General features: G+C 46.9%; 1 protein-coding gene across 1 annotated transcript; it reads right to left on the bottom strand.

Moving 5' to 3' along the window:
• Positions 1-618: 618 nt before the first annotated feature.
• PACC1 (proton activated chloride channel 1) lies at positions 619-21,822 on the bottom strand. The gene is made up of 8 exons (XM_081854957.1): positions 21,526-21,822; positions 14,941-15,040; positions 14,048-14,251; positions 11,964-12,118; positions 10,377-10,519; positions 5,642-5,786; positions 3,342-3,446; positions 619-1,764 (listed from the first exon to the last, which is right to left on the bottom strand). Exons 1-8 carry the CDS (start codon positions 21,559-21,561, stop codon positions 1,603-1,605), a joined length of 1,050 nt encoding a protein of 349 aa, XP_081711083.1. The 5' UTR covers positions 21,562-21,822; the 3' UTR covers positions 619-1,602.
• Between the last annotated feature and the right edge of the window lie 301 nt (positions 21,823-22,123).

Genomic DNA, 22,123 nt, shown 5'->3' with positions numbered 1-22,123 from the left:
CTTCAGGTCTGTCCCTGCCTTTACCCAAAGCTGATTTGGATTCTCTCTTCTTATTCCATCTGCTTTTGAGCTCAGGATTTGTCCTTTGTTGCATCACAATTTGATTTCTGTGGACTTCAAATAGCAAAACAATAAAATACAAGGTATAAGAAATGAAAGGGAGGTGGAGGAACTGCTAAATCCAAAGACCTGCTGGGCTGCCACTGGTAGGTCAGGTGGTAGTATATTGGCGCAGGGGATTCTTTCCTGACTCTTCTCCCCACCACTAAAATAGTAAAACCCAGAAGTGGCTCCTTGTGTACAGTGTTTGTAAATATGCACAGATTTTCCATTAGGAATTTCTCATGATGGTGGGCAACTGAGATAGTCAACAATGCTTCTCTAGGCATTTTGACTAACTGGCTAGGTTCTGCTCATGTTGTTGTAGAACCAATGAAGGCAAGATGTTAGTCTAATATTGACTAGCTTTTCAGTGTGCAGTTTTGCTTCTGCAGCCGCACAACTCTCATTACTATCACACAGCAGAACTGTACCCCGTTCTCACGCAGGCAAGACAAGGGGTCTGAAAGTTGGAGGGCCTTGCCTAATGGACCAACAAGAATAGTTTGAAAAGGTAAGTGTAGGAGACAGATGTAATTTTACTGAAAAATCTTCAGAACACAAATACATTTTAGTCCAATAGAAAAGCTTGATAAAATTCCAGTGCTTCTGTTTTGCGGTGAGAGCCCCTTTCAATGCTAACTTCAGTGAAAGCCAATCTAGTCTATCTGTCCTCCTGAAGCTACTGCAAGTTGAATGTGGATTAGAGGCAGGCACTGTGGAGTTCATACTCCTTCAGGAGGGAATGCCGAAGGCTGAAACTGCTATTAATACCATATAGTCAGCCACTGTTGACCATACTAATTTCCATCACTTTGGTGTGAGTCAGTTAAGAGATTAACACTGATCCAATACACAACTAGTGCCCAGAATTTTACTAGTAATATGCTTTCATCCTTTGAGGTGTGCCTCTCTGCTAGAGCAATGCTTGGGAGATTTCTCTGCCTTAAGATTCAATCAGATAATCGTTCCTCTAGCACAGTACCACCCACTGACTGACAGCATATCTTAAACCAGAAGTCCTGTAGGCCCTTAAAGCTGGAGTCTTTTCCCCTGAGATATTAACTAAAGACCCAAGAGACAAAAACTGCCTTGGGCATGCAACATGACTTACTAATCTTAACTCTGAGGCAGACGTCCCATTTCAACATAGGCAGAAATGTGTTTAAAAGAGGCCGGTTCTGTTTCCCTGCAAACTAAGGGCCCTGTCAGTCTATCCTTCTTGTGAGTTCTGTTAAAATAGGGTTAAATATAGTTTTGGGAATCTTCCTAGAAGTTCAGAGCTTAGTCAAAGGAGCTCAGGTTTCTAGAAAAGAGCATGGATTTAGAAGGAGCTTCTTATACAGTTTTCTGAAACTTCCAAGTGTCCGGTGTATTGTACTCCAGTTAAGCAAGTTGTCCTTCTGCCATTGCAGCTTTTCTGTCCAAGGTACCTGAAGGCTAGTTTAGTCTCAGGCCACCCGTGTTCCCCAGTGTAACAGAAAACTCAGTAGCGCTCAGCCCTCAGCTTATGTGGTTCAAGGCTTGAGTTCTTCTCTGAAGGTTCCTCTTCCGGATTTTTATCATCCACTTCACACTGAGTTTGGCAAAATCAGCTGCTTTGAACAAAGCCAAGAAAATGCCACATAGAATTGCAATCATGTTCCAAGCATTTGCAGTGACAATCTATTGAAAGAGAAAGAGGTAAGTTTACAATGCAGGTTTTCTTCCTCATAGCTATATATTTTTGACCTTCATTGCAGGTTTTTAAACTAATATTTTGATTTGTAGTTACTGTAAGTGAAGGCTCTTCATAGCTTCAGCCTCCCCCACCGCATCCCAGCCACCTGAGGGAGAAAAGTTGCACTCACTCAACACCATTTTCCTCCATGCACAATCCTCCATGTCCAGGGGCTGGGAATAAATTGCCCTCTTAGGAATGTAACAGCCCTGCTGATTAGATCAGATCAAAGACCTATCTGATCCAGCATCCAGTTGCCACTGTGTTTCATAGCTCTCTCTTGTTCTTGTTCCCCAGTAACTGGTATTCAGAGCCACACTGCCTCTTAATGCTGGAGGCAAAACAGAAAGAGCTGTTTCTCTGAAGAACATTTTCCAAAAGCACCAAGGCTTCAAGCAGTCTTTCCAAGCCTGCTGTCGGATGTCCCTTCACCGTCAATGATTGAGGCAGGAGCCTACATACAGGTCTAGTTTGCACATCAAGCTAAGCCAACGCCAAGTGTGGGTGCTTCTGGAGATGAAACAGAGCCTACTTTCTTCCTCCCGTGTGTTGATGGAACACACAAAGGGGGTCATGGAGTTGTGTGGGCTAATCCAACTCCCAGTGCCAGTGGTGGTCGTTCTTCTCCCTTGCCATGTGCAGAAGATCTGTATGCTTACCACTGCTGTATGCAATTAGATATCTGCTCATTCACATTTGGGAGGGGCTGCTAATTGGTCAAGGGGCTCCTGCTTGTGTGGAGAGCTACACACATACTCGGGCACATCTGTATTTATTTCATTTATACCCCGTGCAAGGAGTTCAAGGTGGCACGTTTCAGTGGTCCTTCCATATTAAAAACAGCAATGACATTACTCACATATACATAACATTTAGCGTCAAGGAAAAGTTACCCTAACCTAGTTTTGGAATGTGCAGGTAGCAGTGAGTAGTGAGCATTCACATTTTGCCTCAAAATGCAATCCTCTTCCATAATGGATCCTCATATTTTTAAAGCTGAGAGTCGCCAAGCTAGGATAGAGCATGATGCTCTTAATCTCAGGGTCATGAGTTTGAGCCCCCCATTGGGAAAAAGATCCCTGCAGGGCAGGGGGTTGGACTGGGTGACCCTTGTGGTCCCTTCCAACTCTATAATTCTATGAACAACCCTAAGAGGTAGATTAGGCTGAGAAGCAGTGAGTGGCCCAAGGTCACGCAGTGAGCTTCCTGGCTCAGTGGGGATTTGAACCCAGGTCTCCCAGATCCTAGTCTGATACTTTAACCATTACACCATGCTAGCTCTCCCATAGAGCCCCTTCCCATGCCTGTCAAGTTTTGGACAGCAGAGGAGAGAGATGGCTATGGCACACATTGTCATGGGAACGGGACTAGTCCATACAGCATCCCAATTCCCACCTTCCTGGTCACACATTCTTTAAGCAACCCCAATTAAAGCCATCTACTCAATTTCCAATCGTTGTGGACATTTCTGTTTGGCTTTTTAAGAGAAACAAGCCAGAAGCCTTGCATCTAGTTTACTCACATCTTGAACTTCCTGAATAAAAGGGTCTTTCCATTCGAATACAACAAAGAAGAGTTGGTCGCCGCTTGCTTTTGCTCTTCGTTCAATGTAGTTTACCACGCTGATCTGGCAACAGGGCAAGGGGGGAAAGAGTCTTGCTGTTAGTGTGTCATATAATCTGCTCCAGAATGCATATTCCCAGTTTAAAGGCTTAAAAATCCAAAAGCCAAGAAGACAAAGGATATCGAACTGATGGGCCATTTTGAGGCTAGACTTGAGTGAACAAAATCACACTCTGAAGTTGCCACTGAAGAACACTGCTGGGTCAGGAAAATGGTCCATCTAGCCCAGCATCCTTTTCTCACAATGGCCAACCAGATGGTGATGGTGATGGTGATTTATTAAGTTTTAATACCACCCTTCATCCGCAGAGGCCCATGGGAAGCTTGCAAGCAGAACTTGACAGAGGAGGCAGAACGTAGCCATTATGACTGATAGCCATCGATAGCTTTATCTTCTAGCATCCTCTGCCTCTTGTCATGTTCAGTGGTACCTCGGGTTACAGATGCTTCAGGTTACAGACTCTGCTAACCCAGAAATAGTGCCTTGGGTTAAGAACTTTGCTTCAGGATGAGAACTGAAATTGTGCGGCGGCGGCACAGCAGCAGTGGGAGGCCCCATCAACTAAAGTGGTACCTCAGGTTAAGAACGGACCTCCAGAACAAATTAAGTTCTTAACCTGAGGTACCACTGAACTTTTTAAGAAATGTAAGAACTTTTAAAGAAATTTAAGATTTTATCACGTTCTTCCAAGGGACAAGTAGCTTTTTCCAAACATGCTACAGAGTCAAGACAGAAGCATGTGGGGAATTCTAAAAAACAGATTCATTCAGCTCACAAAGGAAACCATTGCCTGACATTCATGGCTGCCTCTTGTAACTATTTACTTATGGGATTTTGTTACCCTACCTTTTCTACTCCAATACGGGAGCTTAAGGTGACCCAAGTCTTATAAAAACGATACCTGCACCACCCACCATCCCCCGCCTGGGGAAAATGCGTTCAAACCACCGAGTAAAAGAAAACAACAGCAGAGCACAAAGGGGGGGGGGCATGAAATCAAATGGAACAAAACACAAGGTCTTGAGCTGGTGCTGTAAGATCATCTATGAAAGGGAGAGATGAATCTCTTAAGGGCAGAGTGAAGTCCACAACCTGGAGACCAAGGGCAGCCGTTCTCCCCACCCACAGAGATAACACACTCATGCACACAGTTCGCTGAGAAACAAAAGCCAAACACTGATTATCACTGAAGACTCTCAAGACTCCTGCCTGCTGTCATGTGCTGCTCCCTGGCTACACTCAGGATGCCTTTGACTGTGGTTTGCAAGAGAGACCCAGGAACTGCTGCATCTGTTTTTTCACAGACACATTACTTAATGCAAAGACACTGGCGGAAATGCACTGAGCGCAAAGGAGCTGAGGGGTGGCGGGTGGTGAGGGAGAGAGGAGTTATGCCCAGTCGCTTTGCCCTTGCTAAACTGGAAGGGTGGGCAGGTGCTTAACAAGAGAGACTAACCTTCCCTAAAGGCTGAGAATCTCTCTCTGATCTTTGTGAAACATCATAGCCTTCAGCAAGCAGAGGGAGCAAAGAGGGAACAGTTGCATGTTGAATTTAAAGAGAAAGAGAGCCAAGACATTTAAACAAGAGTTCTGTGCAACATTTGCTCTTAGTATCTGACAGGTGTGCTTCTTGTGTTCAATACCTGCTTGCTTCCAATCTGCTCTATTTATATTCAATCAATCTGCAATGCAGAGCTTGTGGCTACAGCACTCAGCCTGGCTTTTTGTCTCTCCTTTCCTTGCCATTCCTTGTCTCCCTGCTTTGGGTTAACATCCTTCCTGAGGAAAAGTTTTAGGTGAAGCCTGCTTGCTATTTTCTGATCACTTGGTCAGTCCTCATCCTTGCCTGGCTGTGGATTTTGGATTTCTTATGAAAGCACCAGGAATCTCCCGAGCTCACGACAATCCAAAAGGAAAATCTGCTCTCTCAAGTGCTGCCCATGAACTTCTTGACACTCTGGGAAGTGGGAAGTGCACGAGAAGGACAGAGAACGTGCAGGATGAAGAGTCACTAAAGCACAAATGCTGAGCTGCATCCTCTGTCACTCTGATTAGTCTCTGGCACCGTGTCCCTTATGGGAGCAGAAGGAGAACGAGGTGGCACTACATCTTGCAGAAAGCGCTTGCGGAATCGAGAACCTGTGTGGTGTGAACACCCCACCCCCAGCAATGAAAGCTGTGTTTTGCTGCCTCCTTACCTCCTGCCTGAATTCAACCGTCTCCCGGCCATCTTCTTCTTTCGTTTTCACCAGAGACATTTTGACCCAGGTTCGGAAACCACTGGAAAACTTCCAGCTGGAGTAGGAACTCTCACAGGCCTTCATAAAGCCTGGCTTGTTTGGACTGCGGTAGAAGGAGGTAGTGTTAGTTTGGGAAACGAAAAGAAGCCGACAAGTTCTGTTGTAAGGACCACTTGTTACCTTGGTGGTGAGGAAATTTAGCAAGTGGTGGTGTTGGCTTTATAGGCCTTGGTTATCGGTTTTGCTAGAAGACCCCCTAATTAACTATACTTAACATTAAGTCCTTTTGAGTGTTCAGGGTGCGTATTATCCTTACAATACCCCTCCTAGGTAAAAAAAGGTGAAGGACCCCTGGATGGTTAAATCCAGTCAAAGGCGACTATGGGGTTGCAATGCTCATCTTGCTTTTAGGCCGGCATTTGTCCAGACAGCTTTCCAGATCATGTGGCCAGCATGGCTAAACTGCTTCTGGCGCAACGGAACACCGTAATGGAAATCAGGGTGCATGGAAATGGTGTTTACCTTCCTGCTGCAGCGGTACCTATTTACTTGTACTGGTATGCTTTTGAACTGCTAGGTTGACAGGAGCTGGGACAGAACAACGGGAGCTCAGCCCTTCATGAGGATTTGAACCGCCGACCTTCTGATCAGCAAGCCCAAGAGGCTCAGTAGTTTAGACCACAGCGCCACCCGCATCCCAACAGCCCTCCTAAGGTAGGGCAGTGCTATTATCCTAATACTGCAGATGTGGGAATGAGAAACTGAGTCTGCCTAAGGCAGTGAGTTCACGCAGAAGGCAGATCTCGATACTTCATGACTTGTAGCTTAGTCTTTTAGCTAACACGCTCTTTGAGTCTTGAATTCACTTAAGTGGAATTCTACAGTGACCGCTTTCTTGTCAGATAAAACTGAAAAGGCACATTTTGAAGGCTTATCTCTAGCAGCTGTGAGATGTGATTTCACAATGAGAATGCCTTGAAACACATGCAGAGTGGCTTCCCTTGGTGGCTACATAACCACAGCCAGGCCTAGAGCACCTGAAATTTGGAAGCGCGTAGGTACAAAACATGAAAAAGGTAGAGATACTGGGCTCTCCTTCACTGCAGGTACTGTAGCATAGGCTGGACAAGCATCTGTCAGGGATGCTGCACTGAGCAGAGGGTTGTCCCAGATGACCTTCAGCATCCCTCCCCACTACCAATGAGGTGTGAGTTCCCTCTAGATTCCAGCCCCTGTATGGAATGTCATCTACAACAGCCTCTGGAAATACATTTGCAGACAAACGTAATGGGCACACCAACAGCAGGGAGATGAGAGTTGCGGCAGTCAACTCTTCCATGACATCTGAAATCGATTTTCCATTCTGTGTTCTTCCAAGGCATTTAGCCTAACTCGCACGAAGAGCCATTCTGACAGATACATATATATATTTTCCACAGCTTGGTAATAATCCACTGCATAGTCACCGGCAGCATGAGGCTCATATTTCATAAATAGCAACGGCTGCAGAGTCCTTGCTGTCTTTGCTGCCACACGAATCTCCTTGGGCTGGATGCTGTAAAAGCTGTAGGGCAGGGGTTGGCAACCTAAAGCCCATGGGCCAGAAGCAGCCCACGGAGGCTGTTTAACTGGCCCACAAGCTGCCCCCGAACTGAGCCACCCGCTCAGCGAGTCCCCATGCGCTCCGCTAAACCGGCACAGCGCGGTGCAGGGACTCTCTTCCGCGGCTCCAGAAATCGCTTCTGCGCATGCCCAGACACTGGAAATTACATCTGTGCATGCCCAGACATCGAAAAACGCTTCTGTGCAGGTGCAAATTTTGGCATCTGTGCATGCGCAGAAGCGATTTCTGGCACTGCTGCATGCACAGACGTGATTTCCGGTGTCACTCTGCACCAGTCCGGCCCACAGAGGATCTCCGCGGGAGTGATCCTGCCCATGCCCGGTAAGCCTTGCCAACCCCTGGTGTAGGGAGCCCTAGCTATAAGCTGTGGTAACCTCCTCCTTAACAGCACCTTGTGCACAGACCCAGCATCAGCCCCTGCAAAGGTGTCCAGGAAGGAACACAATGGCAGATCTCTTGTCTGGGCATAGGGGTTAGGAGGGAGACACACAGACACCCTGCAAATCTCTTCTCCCAAGGCCTGTAGTTCTTTAACAGGATGGTTTTTTAAAAGGAAGGAAACTTGATGCACCCCGGGGAATTGCACTGGCAAAGGGGAGTTGCAATACAGCAGAAACCATTACCAGAAGACTATAAATTCAAACAGGATTTCTTATGCAGCTCATGTGAGCATGAAATCATGCCGGCTGTTTCAGAAAAATTTAACATAATAATATTTAATTTAACACAGTTTTGTACGAGAGGCAGTGTGGTGTGGTGGTTAGAGGACTGGACTAGGACCTGGGGGACCACTGAAGCTCACTGGATGACCTTGAGCCAGTCACCTTTCTCTCGGCATAAAACCTACCTCACAGGGTTGTTGTGAGGATAAAGTGGGCAGGAGAAAGGATGCACGGCCACTTTGTGCTCCTTGGAGAAGAGAGACAGGATATAAATGAAATACAGTGGTACCTCGGGTTAAGAACTTAATTCGTTCTGGAGGTCAGTTCTTAACCTGAAACTGTTCTTAACCTGAAGCACCACTTTAGCTAATGGGGCCTCCTGCTGCTGCCGCGCAGCCAGAACCCGATTTCTGTTCTTATCCTGAAGCAAAGTTCTTAACCTGAGGTACTATTTCTGGGTTAGCGGAGTCTGTAACCTGAAGCGTATTTAACCCGAGGTACCACTGTACCGAAATCATTAAACTATTTCTGCTTTAAGTTGGCATAAGCAGCAGGCTAAAGATACAAGGGAGGGAACACATACTTGCAAAGCCCATAAGTTGTTGTGAATCCAAGAGAATTCAGCATCCTGAGGAATCTCCACCTTCATTTAAGAATAAAGCACGTTTCTAGTCCTTATGGCTTGAGAGTGTTGGCAGTCAATATTCAGCTGCCTCCCAAGGCAGAAGAATGACCAAAAAATTAGAGCCAGAAGGGAAATGGCTAGCTGAGTCTAGCACTAAAGGAAAGGTCCAATGAAAATTGTGTGCATTCCTTGGAGACTTAATGCATTGTTAATATAGATGAGTGCCTGTTCTGGACCAAAATCATTCATTTTTCCTTTCTTTCAATCCTGCCTCTACTCCCACTCCCCTCTGAATGTCTTCAGCCTTGTCCCTCACTCTGTCATGAGACTCACTCAAGATGGAGGTGGATGGCCCTAATGTGGATTTTAATTTTTTCCCCTTGAGGACAGGCTTTCAAACCCTTGCAGACAACAGAAGGTTTGTGCTTTAGGGTGTGTGAGGGGTGGGGGTTGGCACTAAGCAGAAATAAAGAATCGCAGCCAGGAAAGGGCTTTTATTAATATCACTGCTAGATGGTTCCTTTCCTCTCCCACTTAAGTTTCCATGGAAGTTATTGACTCAAGGAGGCTTCCGATGGAAATATAAATGCTTCCCCTCGACTGTCTTGCAGAGCTTCTTTTGCTCCATTACCAGGCTCGGCTGGGCCTCCTAATTATTCAATCTTACCCACTACAGTTTCTGAAGCCTCCACATTCTCCGGCTAATTGTGGGTTACCAAGGCAGCCAAATACGCTGTGTGGGGAACCCAAAAGAGGAAGTGCAGGATTCTCAAGTATGATTCACGCTAAGCCTAATTTACATGGAACACTTCTAAGCAGGCCATTACACAGAATTCACTTAGATGCAGGGCCTCAAAGAGAGACTCTCAAAGTCTAGTTTAAGGCCTGTGTATACGGATCGCATGCTACTCCGTTGCCTAGAGGCATGAATTTATCTTTGCATGCAACCCAGCACAGAGGACCAATCCTGCTTGACTTCAGCCAGGCATGGCCAAACTTGGCCCTCCAGCTGTTTTGGGACTACAACTCGCATCATCCCTAGCTAACAGGACCAGTGGTCAGGGATGATGGGAATTGTAGTCCCAAAACAGCTGGAGGGCCAAGTTTGGCCATGCCTGTTTTAAGCCCTGTACAGACATGAGGAGGGGTCAGCAGGGACAAGCATGCTTGCACCATCCCGTTCATTGCCTTCCATCTGCATGGACAGCAGTCTTCAGAAGCAGAGAGCCTCTGGTATTCATGAGGCAAGTGGAAGAAACTGATTGCTCACCTGTGGATCACTTAAGTCTTAATTACTGGACTCCATCCTCTTCCTGCTTGGTTGCTTAAAGACTTACCTGTGCACTGTATACCCACCAGAGTTGTTCCTTTTGTTTCCTTCCCTCCCCCTTTTACTCAATAAATCCTAGCTCTTCTTTTTAATCTATTCTGTAAAGTTGCCCATTGGTTTCTTCCCTTCTTTCGTTCAGGAAATGTAGGGGGTTGGTGGTCTTTAGGTACCACAGGGGACCCCCTGAAATTCATCCCATGACTGTGTGAAGCCAGCTCCCATAGTTCCTTCCAAAGCAAGCAGTGGATGGGAAGAATCACTGAGAGGGAACATGGGCTCACACATGTTTCTCTCTGCTTTTCTCCGCTCACGTGAGGTAGGTTAGGCTGAGAGGCAGAAATTGGCCAGTGAACTTCACGGGCAAACGGGGATCTGAACCAGGGATGCCTTAGTCCAACACTCGAACCACGCTGCTCTTTACTGAACAGAAATTATGAGGAGAGCAGCTGTACCTCTCGAGGAAATCCTGGAATGAAGAAAAGAGAAGGTAGTCTATTGCGCTGAAATCCTGGTCCGTTTCATTGAGGTAGAACTGCATGAACACCAGTTCTTGCTGCTTCACATCACGAGGTCCTTCGACAATCACCGCAAATTTCTACGAACAAAAAGATCAGTCAGAGGAGACACGTGGGAAGAGGAGTAAGATGAACAAAGGGGAACCTTTGCACCCTGTGTCAATATGAGTATCTCTGGATTGATCAGGATATTTTCTGGTGTTAGGACAGGGGTCAGGGATGATGGGAGTTGGAGTCCCATCTTCTGGAGGGCACCAAGTAAGCCACTCCACCCTCCAACCTCACTTTCCTATGTTAGCTACAGGAGTAGTAGTACAGTGGTGCCTCGCAAGACGAAATGAATTCGTTCCGCGAGGTTTTTCATCTTGCGATTTTTTCGTCTTGCGAAGCACGGACTTTGGAAAAGCTTCAAAAATCACCAAAGTCTTCAAAAACCTCAAAAAAGGCTACCACACCGCGTGCTATGAGTTGCTCCTTGAAGTGAATGCACGGTTTTAAGAAAAAGGAAACAAACTTGCAAGACAAAGGAAACAAACTTGCAAGACGTTTCCGTCTTGCGAAGCAAGCCCATAGGGAAATCCGTCTTGCGAAGCAACTCAAAAAACGAAAAACTCTTTCATTTTGCGAGTTTTTCGTCTTTCAGGGCATTCGTCTTGCGAGGCACCACTGTAGTAGTAGTAGTAGTAATAATAATAATAATTTTATTTATACCCCGCCCTCCCCAGCCAAGACCGGGCTCAGGGAGGCTAACACCAAATATAAAAACAATTTATTGAAATATGGCTTAAAAAACAAGATTAAAATACAACATAAAAACATTAAAATGCAGCCTCATTTCAGTGGAAACTCAAATCATAATAAAAAATACTTCAAAACAAAACCTAAATGAAACATCAACACCTCCAGAACTAACCCTTAAGTTACAAAGTGAAGCATCCCTGCAGCGGATCACTTCCAATACATGTGCTATCGTTTTCTGTTAAATATCATGCATAAAGAAGTCGCTCCCAAGACCTGCCCCAACATCAGGAAGGGCTCCTCTATAATTAACAGGCACTTGATTAGGTCTTCAAGCAGAGACTGGACACAGCCATCTGCTGGGGAAGCCATAGCTCTGGACTGCCTGCATCAAGGAGGAGTTTGGAACAGGTGGCCTACAAAGCTCCCTCCAACTCTGCGAACTACAACTCCCATCAGCCCCAGCCAGCAAGACCAATGGCCAGGGATGATGGGAGTTAGGGCCCAGTGACATCTGGAGGACCACAGATGGTCCCCATCCCTTCTCTAGCAGCAGCTATGATGACAGCTGTCTCAAACAGAATCATAGAGTTGGGTCTATGACTAGGGTCATCTAGTCCAACCAACTGCAATGCAGGAATCTCAGCTAAAGCATAAACTGGAGCCAGCCAGTTTCCCCGCTCTGTTACGCAGTGGCATTCCAAGATAAGTGACCCTGTCCGATGGTGGGACTGCAACCACTCAAGGGTTTCCCAACTGACTTGAGTCCTTCCTCTTAATGATTACCTTTGTTCCATTAGCAAAAGGATCTGTGTAGTTGATTCTCTGAGTAGTGCATTCAATTTCTCCTGGCTGGCCAGGGTTTACCAGAGGTGGGATGTAATTGTGTAAGTGATGCTTGCAGGTCAGCAGCTCAGCCTTGCCTGGGTAGAGGGCAATACCTGTTTGGAAGAGCAATGTTACATTTCTAATGAACGGGATCAGCCATGGACTGCTGCAAAACCATCACAGACACAGCATTGCTTACACATCACACAGAATGTGGTGCGAGAGTCAGGATGGGTAGAATGTTAGGCCAGACTGGCCACAAAAGCCACAAATTTTGGAAGCAGCCTTATAGCACATTGGCAGACAGTCCGAAGTTTGCATGCAGACAAAGTTCAATCCCTAGCTTCTTCAGACAAAGGATCATAGGGATGAGAAAAATCTCTCCCCAGCATCCAGAGTCCCCCAACAATTGAAAGACAATTAAATCTAGGCTGAGATTCTTCCCCTCCTTCTACACTTTTGCAGGACAGTGCATCTCCCTGTCCTCAGCACCCTCAACAGCATTCGTGCGACAGAATGCCCCATGGCAACAACACTGTGTCGTGACTTGGTGTCGTTGCCAAAGGCCTTCTGGGGGCAGAGAAAGATGGCTGACGGCACCATCCACTAAGACTGAAGTCTGCATAGCTGCAACTTGTGTTCCGTTACTTGGTCATGTTAGAGATTGTTGGGGGAAAGGGGACTGGCTTTTACAGAGGGAGAAAAGGACCCAAAACATCCGGAGTTAACTTGTGGGCATCAATAGCTTCCACAAGCAACCCCCCTGATTTTGTTGGCTGCTGAGAAAAGGATGCCACAGCACCACCTTCTGGAACCCGACAGGTGAGAAAGGAAATGCCATAAAACAGTTTCTTCCACACACATGCACACACATTCCTATTCCATGCAGGCAACTCAGAGAGACATTGTGGCCAAGGGGATCAAGCCACTGAAATCGGTATGTCAGTTCCCACAGTCTTTCTCCTGATACACATCATCCACCAGGGCAATCAAGGCAGCACTGATATGAATTTAGATAATTTAGTTCAACCCCAAACTCCTGAAGTTGGTAAGTCACTGGTTGCTTGATGGCCTTAGCTAAAGGCCAAAGCAGGTCTTGAACTGCCTGGCACAGGAAGCTCAGTGGAAGGTCTCTCATGCATCAGTCTCGAAATCGCTTCTCTTAAAACATATGGACCCACTCCTCCCCTCATTGATTTGTGAACCATTAGCACTAACCAACTTAAGAGCCTCCCTCCGCAAACCTTCACCCTGATCCAGCAGGATTCTTCTTAGATGCTTAGGAGAATGAAGAATTACAAGAAACATTTGCCAGCCAAATTCATGGAGGGGAAGTCTGTCCATGGCTACCCAAAGCCACAGCTCCCACGCCCAGTTCTTCCTCTTCTCTGCAATGCTTATTGCAATCTACCATGTGTCTGGTCCTCACTGCACACTCCCATCCTCACAAGAAGCAGCCAATGATGGCGAGGACAGCACACAGTGCCACGATGTCAGGCCACGGGGAAAGTTGCGCTGGAAATGAACTGCTGACTCAAACCACGGACAGCCACTGCTGGCAAGATTAGACCTTAGTGAGCTAGATGGACCAAGATCATAACTCAGTGAAAAAGCAGCTTCTAATCTCCTACTAAGTATTAACAGGGCAAGAAGTGGGGAACCCTGCGTGGGGCTGCTGTTTCTAAGGTAGTCCTGAATCTTGTGCAACACTTAAGAGCTCTGAATAAAAGGGGATGTTTTCACAGAATAGGTAAAACCCCGCTTATTGTTGTGGCTTCAACAAGTGGCACCTGCAACCTCCAGCGTCTGTAGAGCCACAAAATGAGGGTTCCTTGTGTTCCTCAGAAGCAGCTTCTGCTGGCTTAACTGCATAAGGCTTAAACATCTACAAAGGCAGCCTAGGTCCCACAACCCAACAATGCGCAAGCCCGAGAGCTGGTAAGCAAAAGGGCAGCCAGCTGCAGATTTGTGGAAGCCTGAAATGCAACTTCAAACTCTGCCCGATTACCCTGGAAAACTCATCATTCAGTTTCCAATCTTACCAGGTGCGTCGTAAGAGGGCACCTCCTTGTAAGAGACCGACATCACGGGGTGCTTGAGTTTATCCCTGAAGTCGGCAATGGTTTGGTAGACCAGGAAGACAGCTACAGCCATGAGCAGCAGGTATATGAAGAGGAGAATGACCGAGAAGACGTTTTTCAGGCAGGACTTGCTGAAACGCACCGAAGGGCTGTTGCTGTCTAGGACTGGAGAAAACATTAATCTGAGACTTTTAACTCACACTGGAACATATGGTGTCAGAATTTAAATATGCCCCATGTTAAGGAGGAAAGAACCAAAGACTGATTTCTCCCCATGTAGGGAGAGGAGGCTGCAGAGGGACCAGCTGGTGGCAAGTGATGGTTGGCTAATGGAGGCAATGATGGCTGCTTGACGAAGGCAAGTGTTGGCTGCCTCATGGAGGTGCTTCACTTTTTCATAATACAGTCGTACTGTGGAAGTCGACCGGAATCTGTTCCGGAAGTCCGTTCGACTTCCAAAATGTTTGGAAACCAAGGCGCGGCTTCCAATTGGCTGTAGGAAGTTCCTGCAGCCAATCGGAAGCCGCAGAAGACGTTCAGGTTCCAAAAGAACGTTCGCAAACCGGAACACTTACTTCCAGGTTTGCAGTATTCAGGAGCCAAAACATTCAACTTGCAAGGCGTTCGACTTCCGAGGTACAACTGTACCAGGCATTGCTGCTCTCAGCACATGTTCTATCACAGAGAACTCCCTTCAAGAGGGGCTTTCCTGCACCTGTTACAGGAAATGCCCCTACCCTGCGACATGCATCCCTGCAATATCTCTTGTCAGCAGAAAACAATATGGGCTGGGACCCCAAGATTCTCATACAAGCACATGTAATATCCAGCTACACAGGATCAGTAGATCTCACTTGGAAGGATAGTTGAGCTGGCATCATCCAGATCCTCTTTGTCTACTTGTTCCTCTGCAGGTTCCAAGTTTGCATCTGCGTGCTCCACATCTTCACTCAGCTACAAATATAAAATACGGAAACAATCAGATCTGTGTAGTGGGTACAGCCCTGAGCTTCTACAGCGGCTCAAATTCCATACCAAGTTCTACCCTGAAGATGTATCTGAGGAGCTGATCCAGAACATCGCAAAGAAGCTGTTCTTCCTGCAGGTGAAATTCAACCACAAGCCACACACTCAGCAGGCTACACTTGCTCATGCTACAGCCTCCCTGCTGCATCTGCTCTGTACAGTGTTAATCACACAACCCTGCCTACCTGTGAAATTTGGCCCACCGGGGGTCAGGGGAATCGGTACTGCCAGCCAGAAAGAGGTTTGCCAACCCGGCTCTAAATTGCCTCTCCATGAATGCTCATGGCTGCTAATGGACTGGGAAGCATGAATGAGCACTCCCTCCAATAGCAACCTCAGGCGGTGAATGAGAACAGAAATTGAGCCAAAATGGAGCCACTGAGAAACCGAAAGGGAGCTCTCAGCAATGCTAGGGGAGCCCCCTGAATTTTCAGAGGTACAAATTAAAACGAAACGGTGGAGGCAAAAGACCAACAGCCCAATGAGTACTGAGCATGTTCAGTAGTCATAGAATATTGAGTACAGGGGGTGGGGAAACACTTCTGGCAAAGCATAGTGTCCGAGTATGTGTTTGTGCATGCGCCTGTAAAAGAGTGGAAGGAACATAGGAAACTGCCTTACATTGAGTCAGACCATTAGTGCATATAGCTCAGTACTGTCTGCATTGACTGGAAGCTGCTCTCTCAAATGACTGCCTAGAACCCTGAACAAGAGCACTCCTGTTGAAGAGGACAAACCAGAACATTTCTTGCAGATCCAACTTCTAATGCTGGATCTAGAGGCTGCTATATAAAGCTGAGAAACGGTGATGTTGGTTTTTTTAAAAAAAGAACAAGCCAATTTCTGGTGTTCACTGTTGCGGAAGAAAATGAGAAAATGGAGTAGGAAGTTTCTGATAAAACTTTAAAACGGCATTGGTTACTGCTCCAGTTTGGGCTGCAAAGTCTTCAATGGACTGTCTACATCTCTCCCAGTCTCTCCATTCTAATGCGCCTGCTATCTTGCATTCACGACCAAAAAGACTGGATTTGTCCCTCTGTATGCAAATCCTGAAACTGCTGGCGGAGGGATTTCCCAGGCACGTAAGGAAGAATCTGACTGCTTCCAGCACGTGTGTGAATGTAGCACGAACACCTTTCCTCCCATCGCCACCAAAAGGAACAGCAACCTAATCCTCAGGCCACTGCTACGTTATCCTTTGGCTCAGAACAACAGGCAATTGAACACCTTTCAAAGCAACAAAACAGACCAGATACTTTCTTAAGCCATCACTCAAAGCGCAAGGCCCAAACTGCCAGGACATTTTTGTCAATGTCACAGGCTTGTCACATCCGATAGACATGATCCCTGCAGGCCGCGCAGCATCTAATCCCATAACTGAAAGGAAAATAACTGAAGGCAAAGCACAAAGGATTCTGCTTCCTTTTGTTCCTTCCCTCTATCCACAATTTTCTTTTTGTCTCCTGGCGTTCCGAAGCAACCTTACGGATCGCAGCTGGCTCGTTCCACTTCTTCCCTATCCCAAACAAAATTGGTTGCTGTTTTTATTTATTTATTTAAGTCATTGTTTTTGCAAATGAAAACATAGAAGAAGAGGAGGAGGAGGAGGAGGAGTTTGGTCTTGATATCCCGCCTTTCACTCCCCTTAAAGAGTCTCAAATCGGCTAACATTCTCCTTTCCCTTCCTCCCCCACGACAAACACTCTGTGAGCTGAGTGAGGCTGAGAGACTTCAGAGAAGTGTGACTAGCCCAAGGTCACCCAGCAGCTGCATGTGGAGGAGTGGGGAAGCAAACCCAGTTCACCTGATTACGAGTCCACCGCTCTTAACCACTACACCACGCTGGCTCTCAGTTCAGTTCAGTTGACTACCACAGCCCCAGAAATATAACTGGGCACCAACCAAACCTTCAACCTGAGAAAGGGTCGCTCGTCCAGTCAGAGGTGGGGTCAAGGCTTTTCAAAAGCCCCTGAAGCCTCTGTCAAGATCTGCCTCTTTGATAAAGGGGAAAACCCACAGAGTAGGTCAACTCCCATCATCCCCAGCCAGCATGGCCAACGATCAGGGACAGCAGGAGTTGTAGGCCAGCAGCATCTTGGGGACACCACAGAATAATAGAATAATAGAATTGTAGAGTTGGAAGGGAACCTGAGCATCATCTAGTCCAACCCCCCTGGCATTGCAAGAATAGGCAGCTGCCTGCAACCTTGGTGTTATCAGCAGCATGCTCTAACCAACTGAGCTACCTGGCACCATGTTGGCTACATCTACTGTATTCTTTAAACAGATAAGGCTATTACTGCAAGACTTCAACACCCCTGCAAGCGGATAAACAGCACTCAAAACTAAAGCAAGCAACAGTGAAGTTATCAGCTTTTCTTGGAAAAACCCCAAAGGTTTGCAGAAGTACAAACGAAAAGGTTGGGGAATAAAGGAGCGAAGCCAAAAGTAGCCCCATGAGAACTGAGCCTGATCAGTGGCCACAGAATGCTAACTGGTGGGGACTGAATGGAAAACAGAAGAGGAGGAATGGAATGCTTAGCTGACTAGAGGCCTAACTAGAAGCTCTCCACACTGCAACACTTCGTTGCAGGTCCCATTAGTAAAGACATAGCACTGTAAGTTGTTGCAGGTCCCATTAGTAAAGACATAGCACTGCTTTCCACACCCTTGAGAAGACAATGCATGCAACAGGCTTCTCGGCTGTTACATGTGTACATGAGTGCATGGCTGCAGTCCACAATGAATACTGATCACCCTGGCACATAAGCCTTGGCACACTGTTAGGAGCAGGTGAGCTGAAGCGATCAGGTGGCTTTCAGGTGTGTCCTATTTCGGTATTTACTCAGATGTCAGACAAGGCGGCGGCAGCAGGGAAGCTATGATCTACAAGCCACTTAAGCTGTTTACTCACATTGGCTTCAATGGGGCTATGTCTAAAATCCCGGGGAATTCACACATGCAAGTACATTGGAACTGGAGAACTCTGGGTCTTTCCGCATGGCCCTTGGGACTCTCCTTAGCCTGAACCCCTTCTCCTCAAGACATACCAGCTCAAGAGTCCTGCTCCACACCCTCCTGGAGCACTTTGGCACAGCTGAAATGTAACCTACTGTACAAAGATAAGTCCTATCTGTTGTTCCGCTTTTGCCCACCACTAGCATGTCTGTTAGGGGTCTGTTTTGTCTGTTAAGGGTGTGGAGCTACAATATCGAGAGTTCACTGGGAAGCATTGATGGTTAACCCCTGAGAATAATAGCTCTGAGTGGGGAATAGGTGTCTCCTGCCAACTCTCATCAGTCGTCACCCTTAACAAATTAAAATTCCCAGAAGAGGCCAAAGACCGAACAGAATGTTTAGGGAAGCAGGGAAATCTTTTATATATTAGTTACTTCTTCAACACATATTAACCTCCTTCAGGGAACCTTTGGGGTTTTTTTATTTCATTTCTTTCGAAGTCCATTTAAAGAGCAAAATGGCAACCACACTAACACTTGAGGTCACTTAACCCAGAAGGTTTAAAATCACAAAAGCAGCTGAACATGTGAGGACGTTTCAAAATATTTTGAAAAAATGAATAAAACCTGTAGTTTCCAAAACAGAGGAGCATCTTGAGAATATATTAGAATGGCAGGGAGTCTCAGGCCTGGGAGCCAAAGGTGTCCCCTAAACCTCTCTACTTGGCCCTCGGGATTCTCATCAGAATCCCAGGCCACAAACCCTGGCTGGCTGGCATCCTGGACAGAAGCATTCCCATGTTATAACATTTTGTTGCAGTCCCCGTTTATAAAGGATATTATTGTTATTCATCTGTACTACCTAATTCAAGGGCAGAAACCAGTGGCCCTTGATATGTCATGGGACTACATCTGTGATCATACCTGACCATTTGCTATACTGGCTGTGGCTGATGACTGCCTAACACCATCTTGGAGGACTGCAGGTCGCTTGGCACTGAGCAAATATAAGAATTATTTTTCATCTGCATTAGTGAATGCAAAAACCAGAGTCTTGTATCACCTTAAAAAGCAACACATTTTATTTCTGGCATCACTTAGCCCATGGGTAGGCAAACTAAGGCCCAGGGGCCGGATCCGGCACAATCGCCTTCTAGATCCGGCCCACGGACAGTCCAGGAATCAGCGTGTTTTTACATGAGTTGAACGAGTCCTTTTATTTAAAATGCATCTCTGGGTTATTTGTGGGGCCTGCCTGGTGTTTTTACACGAGTAGAATGTCTCCTTTTATTTAAAATGAATCTCTGGGTTATTTGTGGGGCATAGGAATTCATTCATTATTATTTTTCAAAATATCGTCTGGCCCCCCACAAGGTCTGAGGGACAGTGGACCGGCCCCCTGCTGAAAAAGTTTGCTGACCCCTGACTTAGCCCATATAAACTTCTGTCACAGTAAATGCTTCTAGGTGGGTGTTTATTGTGCCCCCCCAATCCACACATCAAAATGCCAGCCCACATTCCTGCCCCCCCCCCATTTCACCTGGATTTCTGGGAAGAATCTGTTAAATTATGACTCGTGTATAACATCAAGCTCCTGTCTCGAAGCATCAGTCTTTACTTGATTTCACTATGACAACCCCTGTGGAATCTGGGAATTTGGGAGAGAACCTGGGAATGGTACTATTATTGTTAATAGTATTATTATTATGGGCTGTATCACAGCTCTCCTGCTAATGTCCCCCCCCCCACAAGTAAGGCATGCTATAATTGCGTTTGAATGAGCTGAGCTCTCTCAACATCTGCAGTTTTGAAGGGGAAGCAAAGGCAACTGCCATGAGCCCAGAGTTACAGTTGTACCAGCTGGTACATTGATATGCAAAGCAGGCGAAACCTTCAAGGCCTGGCAGCAGGACAGTGGGGGAGTTTCACTGCATGGCTAAGACCAGTTTAATAGCACCATACCAGAGCACATTCAAACAGATAACCAATTTTCTGGATTTGCTTTAAATGCTTTTTTAAAAGTGAGATCTGGGAGGGTTTGTTTACACCAACAGCCATCCCCTCCCTTTCCTGCCAGATTAACTGCATGAACACAAGTGATATGGGCTCCAGAAGAAAAGAAAAACGATTAAATGATTCAAGGGCACTTGTGAGAGAGTCTGCAGGATATCCTTTTGTTAGAGAGAGAGACAGAAGTTCGCTCAGGGGAATAAAAACAGGCCATTGTTGACACTACAAAATGGACTTAACTTGGTGGTCCGGCTATCTTTCTCTGTGGCATTAAACAGAATTCTGAGAATCAGAATTAACGGAGGGAGGTTATACATTTAAATATAAGAATAAAGGCTGGAGTTGATGTAGAGACCCTGCTAGGTTGCAAACTGGGAAGAGAATTAAGGCAAGAGTCCTGTCAACACTACTACTACTAATAAAAAATTATTATTAAGCCCCACTGAACTCAGCAGGCATTACATTTGAGCATATAATAAGATCACTTACAACAACAATTAAGAGCTCATTATTACCAACTGCCTTCTAGGATAGCACTCAGCTCATCAGGAGGATTATTATACTATTATTACCGTCATTATGAATCAATTGCTAGAGTCCTGAAGTTTTAAGCAGAGCTCCCACTTCTGATTCTTGCCATCTGGACTAGAAAAAGTCAGCAAAGTGCTGTGGGCGGGGGAGCGGGGATGAGGAAATACTGTGCACAGCAAAGAAAACGCTTTTCCTGCAGTGCCTTCGCTGGCAAACAAGAAACTTGTGCCTGGGTTTTGTGCAGAATCGCGTGTTTGTTTCCTACTCAGAACAAGAGGCTAGTCTCACTGAGCTCAACGTAAGTGCAAGAGTGTGCATGCTTTACTCGGAAGCAAGTCTCACTGAGTTCAATTAGTCTTACTCCTGACTTCGGGGAACCAACAGCAGTTTTCATCTATAAACTGCTGCTTGCACAGAGCAATTCCACGCACAGAGAAGTAAACCCTTCTTTGCTCAATGGGATACATTATACTGAACGCATACACAGAGGATGGCAGCCTGTAGTAGTTTTGCAGCCCTATTGCAAACGGAGTGGCAAGCTCTACTGCAGCGGTAACGCGCCCGCCTTACACGCAGAAGGGCTCAGGTTCAAATCCCGGCATCTCCGGGTGCAGAGCTGAGTGCTACTCCTGCCCAGAGCTGCTGCCAATCAGTGTAGGCTATACTGAGCTAGATGGGGCAACGGTCTGACTCGGTTGGTGCAGTTGCCTCTGTACGGAGCGGTAAGCATGCATCGGATCCGGCTGTGTTAAGTTTTCCTGTTGGTTTGCCACAGCAGCAGAAACTGCAAAGGCTCTTTCCGGAGCGCGCAACGCTCAGATCGGCCAAGAAAGGAAAGCGGCGCGTCGGCCGCGCTTCGCGAAGACGAATTCGGAGCAAGATCGCCGCCACGGCTCCGACCCCCGACCCCAATACCTCTTGGTAAGACGACGACGTCTCTTGTCTATTCATGGCACCAGCGAAGAGAAAAGGCAGCGGAGAGACTCGATCAACAGGCAGCTGCAAAAGAAGCCGGGATCTGGCGAGGCAGCTGCGGAAGCGACAAGTGGATCAAAGAGCAGCGGGCGTAACGGGACACACATTCTCCGGCCGGGAGGCGCACGGCGCAAGCGCGCGCGACCCCACCGTTTCCTCCAGAAACTTACTTGCGCGCTCCCCGTACCTTGGGTCTGCCCGGTTTGTTGCTTACACCGAGGGGGGGGGGCTGTAGAGAAAGGGATGCTGGGAAATGTAGTTTGTGACCTGGAAGCATTGGGCTGGACTGGGGCTTCTGGGGAAGCGCCGGGTTCGAAATGTGCCGAGCAAGGTGGCGATCTTCCGAGAGGCTCCTTGCACGGGGAACTGACTGCGACTTGCATCGTAGTCGACGCTACACCGCGCAATCCTCGTGAGCCCCCCTCCCCCCCCAACCCCGTTTCCCTCTGTAGGAGGGCAGATGTGCGCGCGCCATGTAGTTTATTGTGGCGCTGTGGGTTAAACCACAGAGCCTAGGACTTGCCGATCAGAAGGTCGA

This window comes from Podarcis erhardii (assembly GCF_964252035.2).
Source record: "Podarcis erhardii genome assembly, chromosome: 3".
NCBI classification, from domain to species: Eukaryota; Metazoa; Chordata; class Lepidosauria; order Squamata; family Lacertidae; genus Podarcis; species Podarcis erhardii.
The sequence above is the reverse complement of the archived record's forward strand: the minus strand, read 5'-3'. Positions and strand labels throughout refer to the sequence as shown.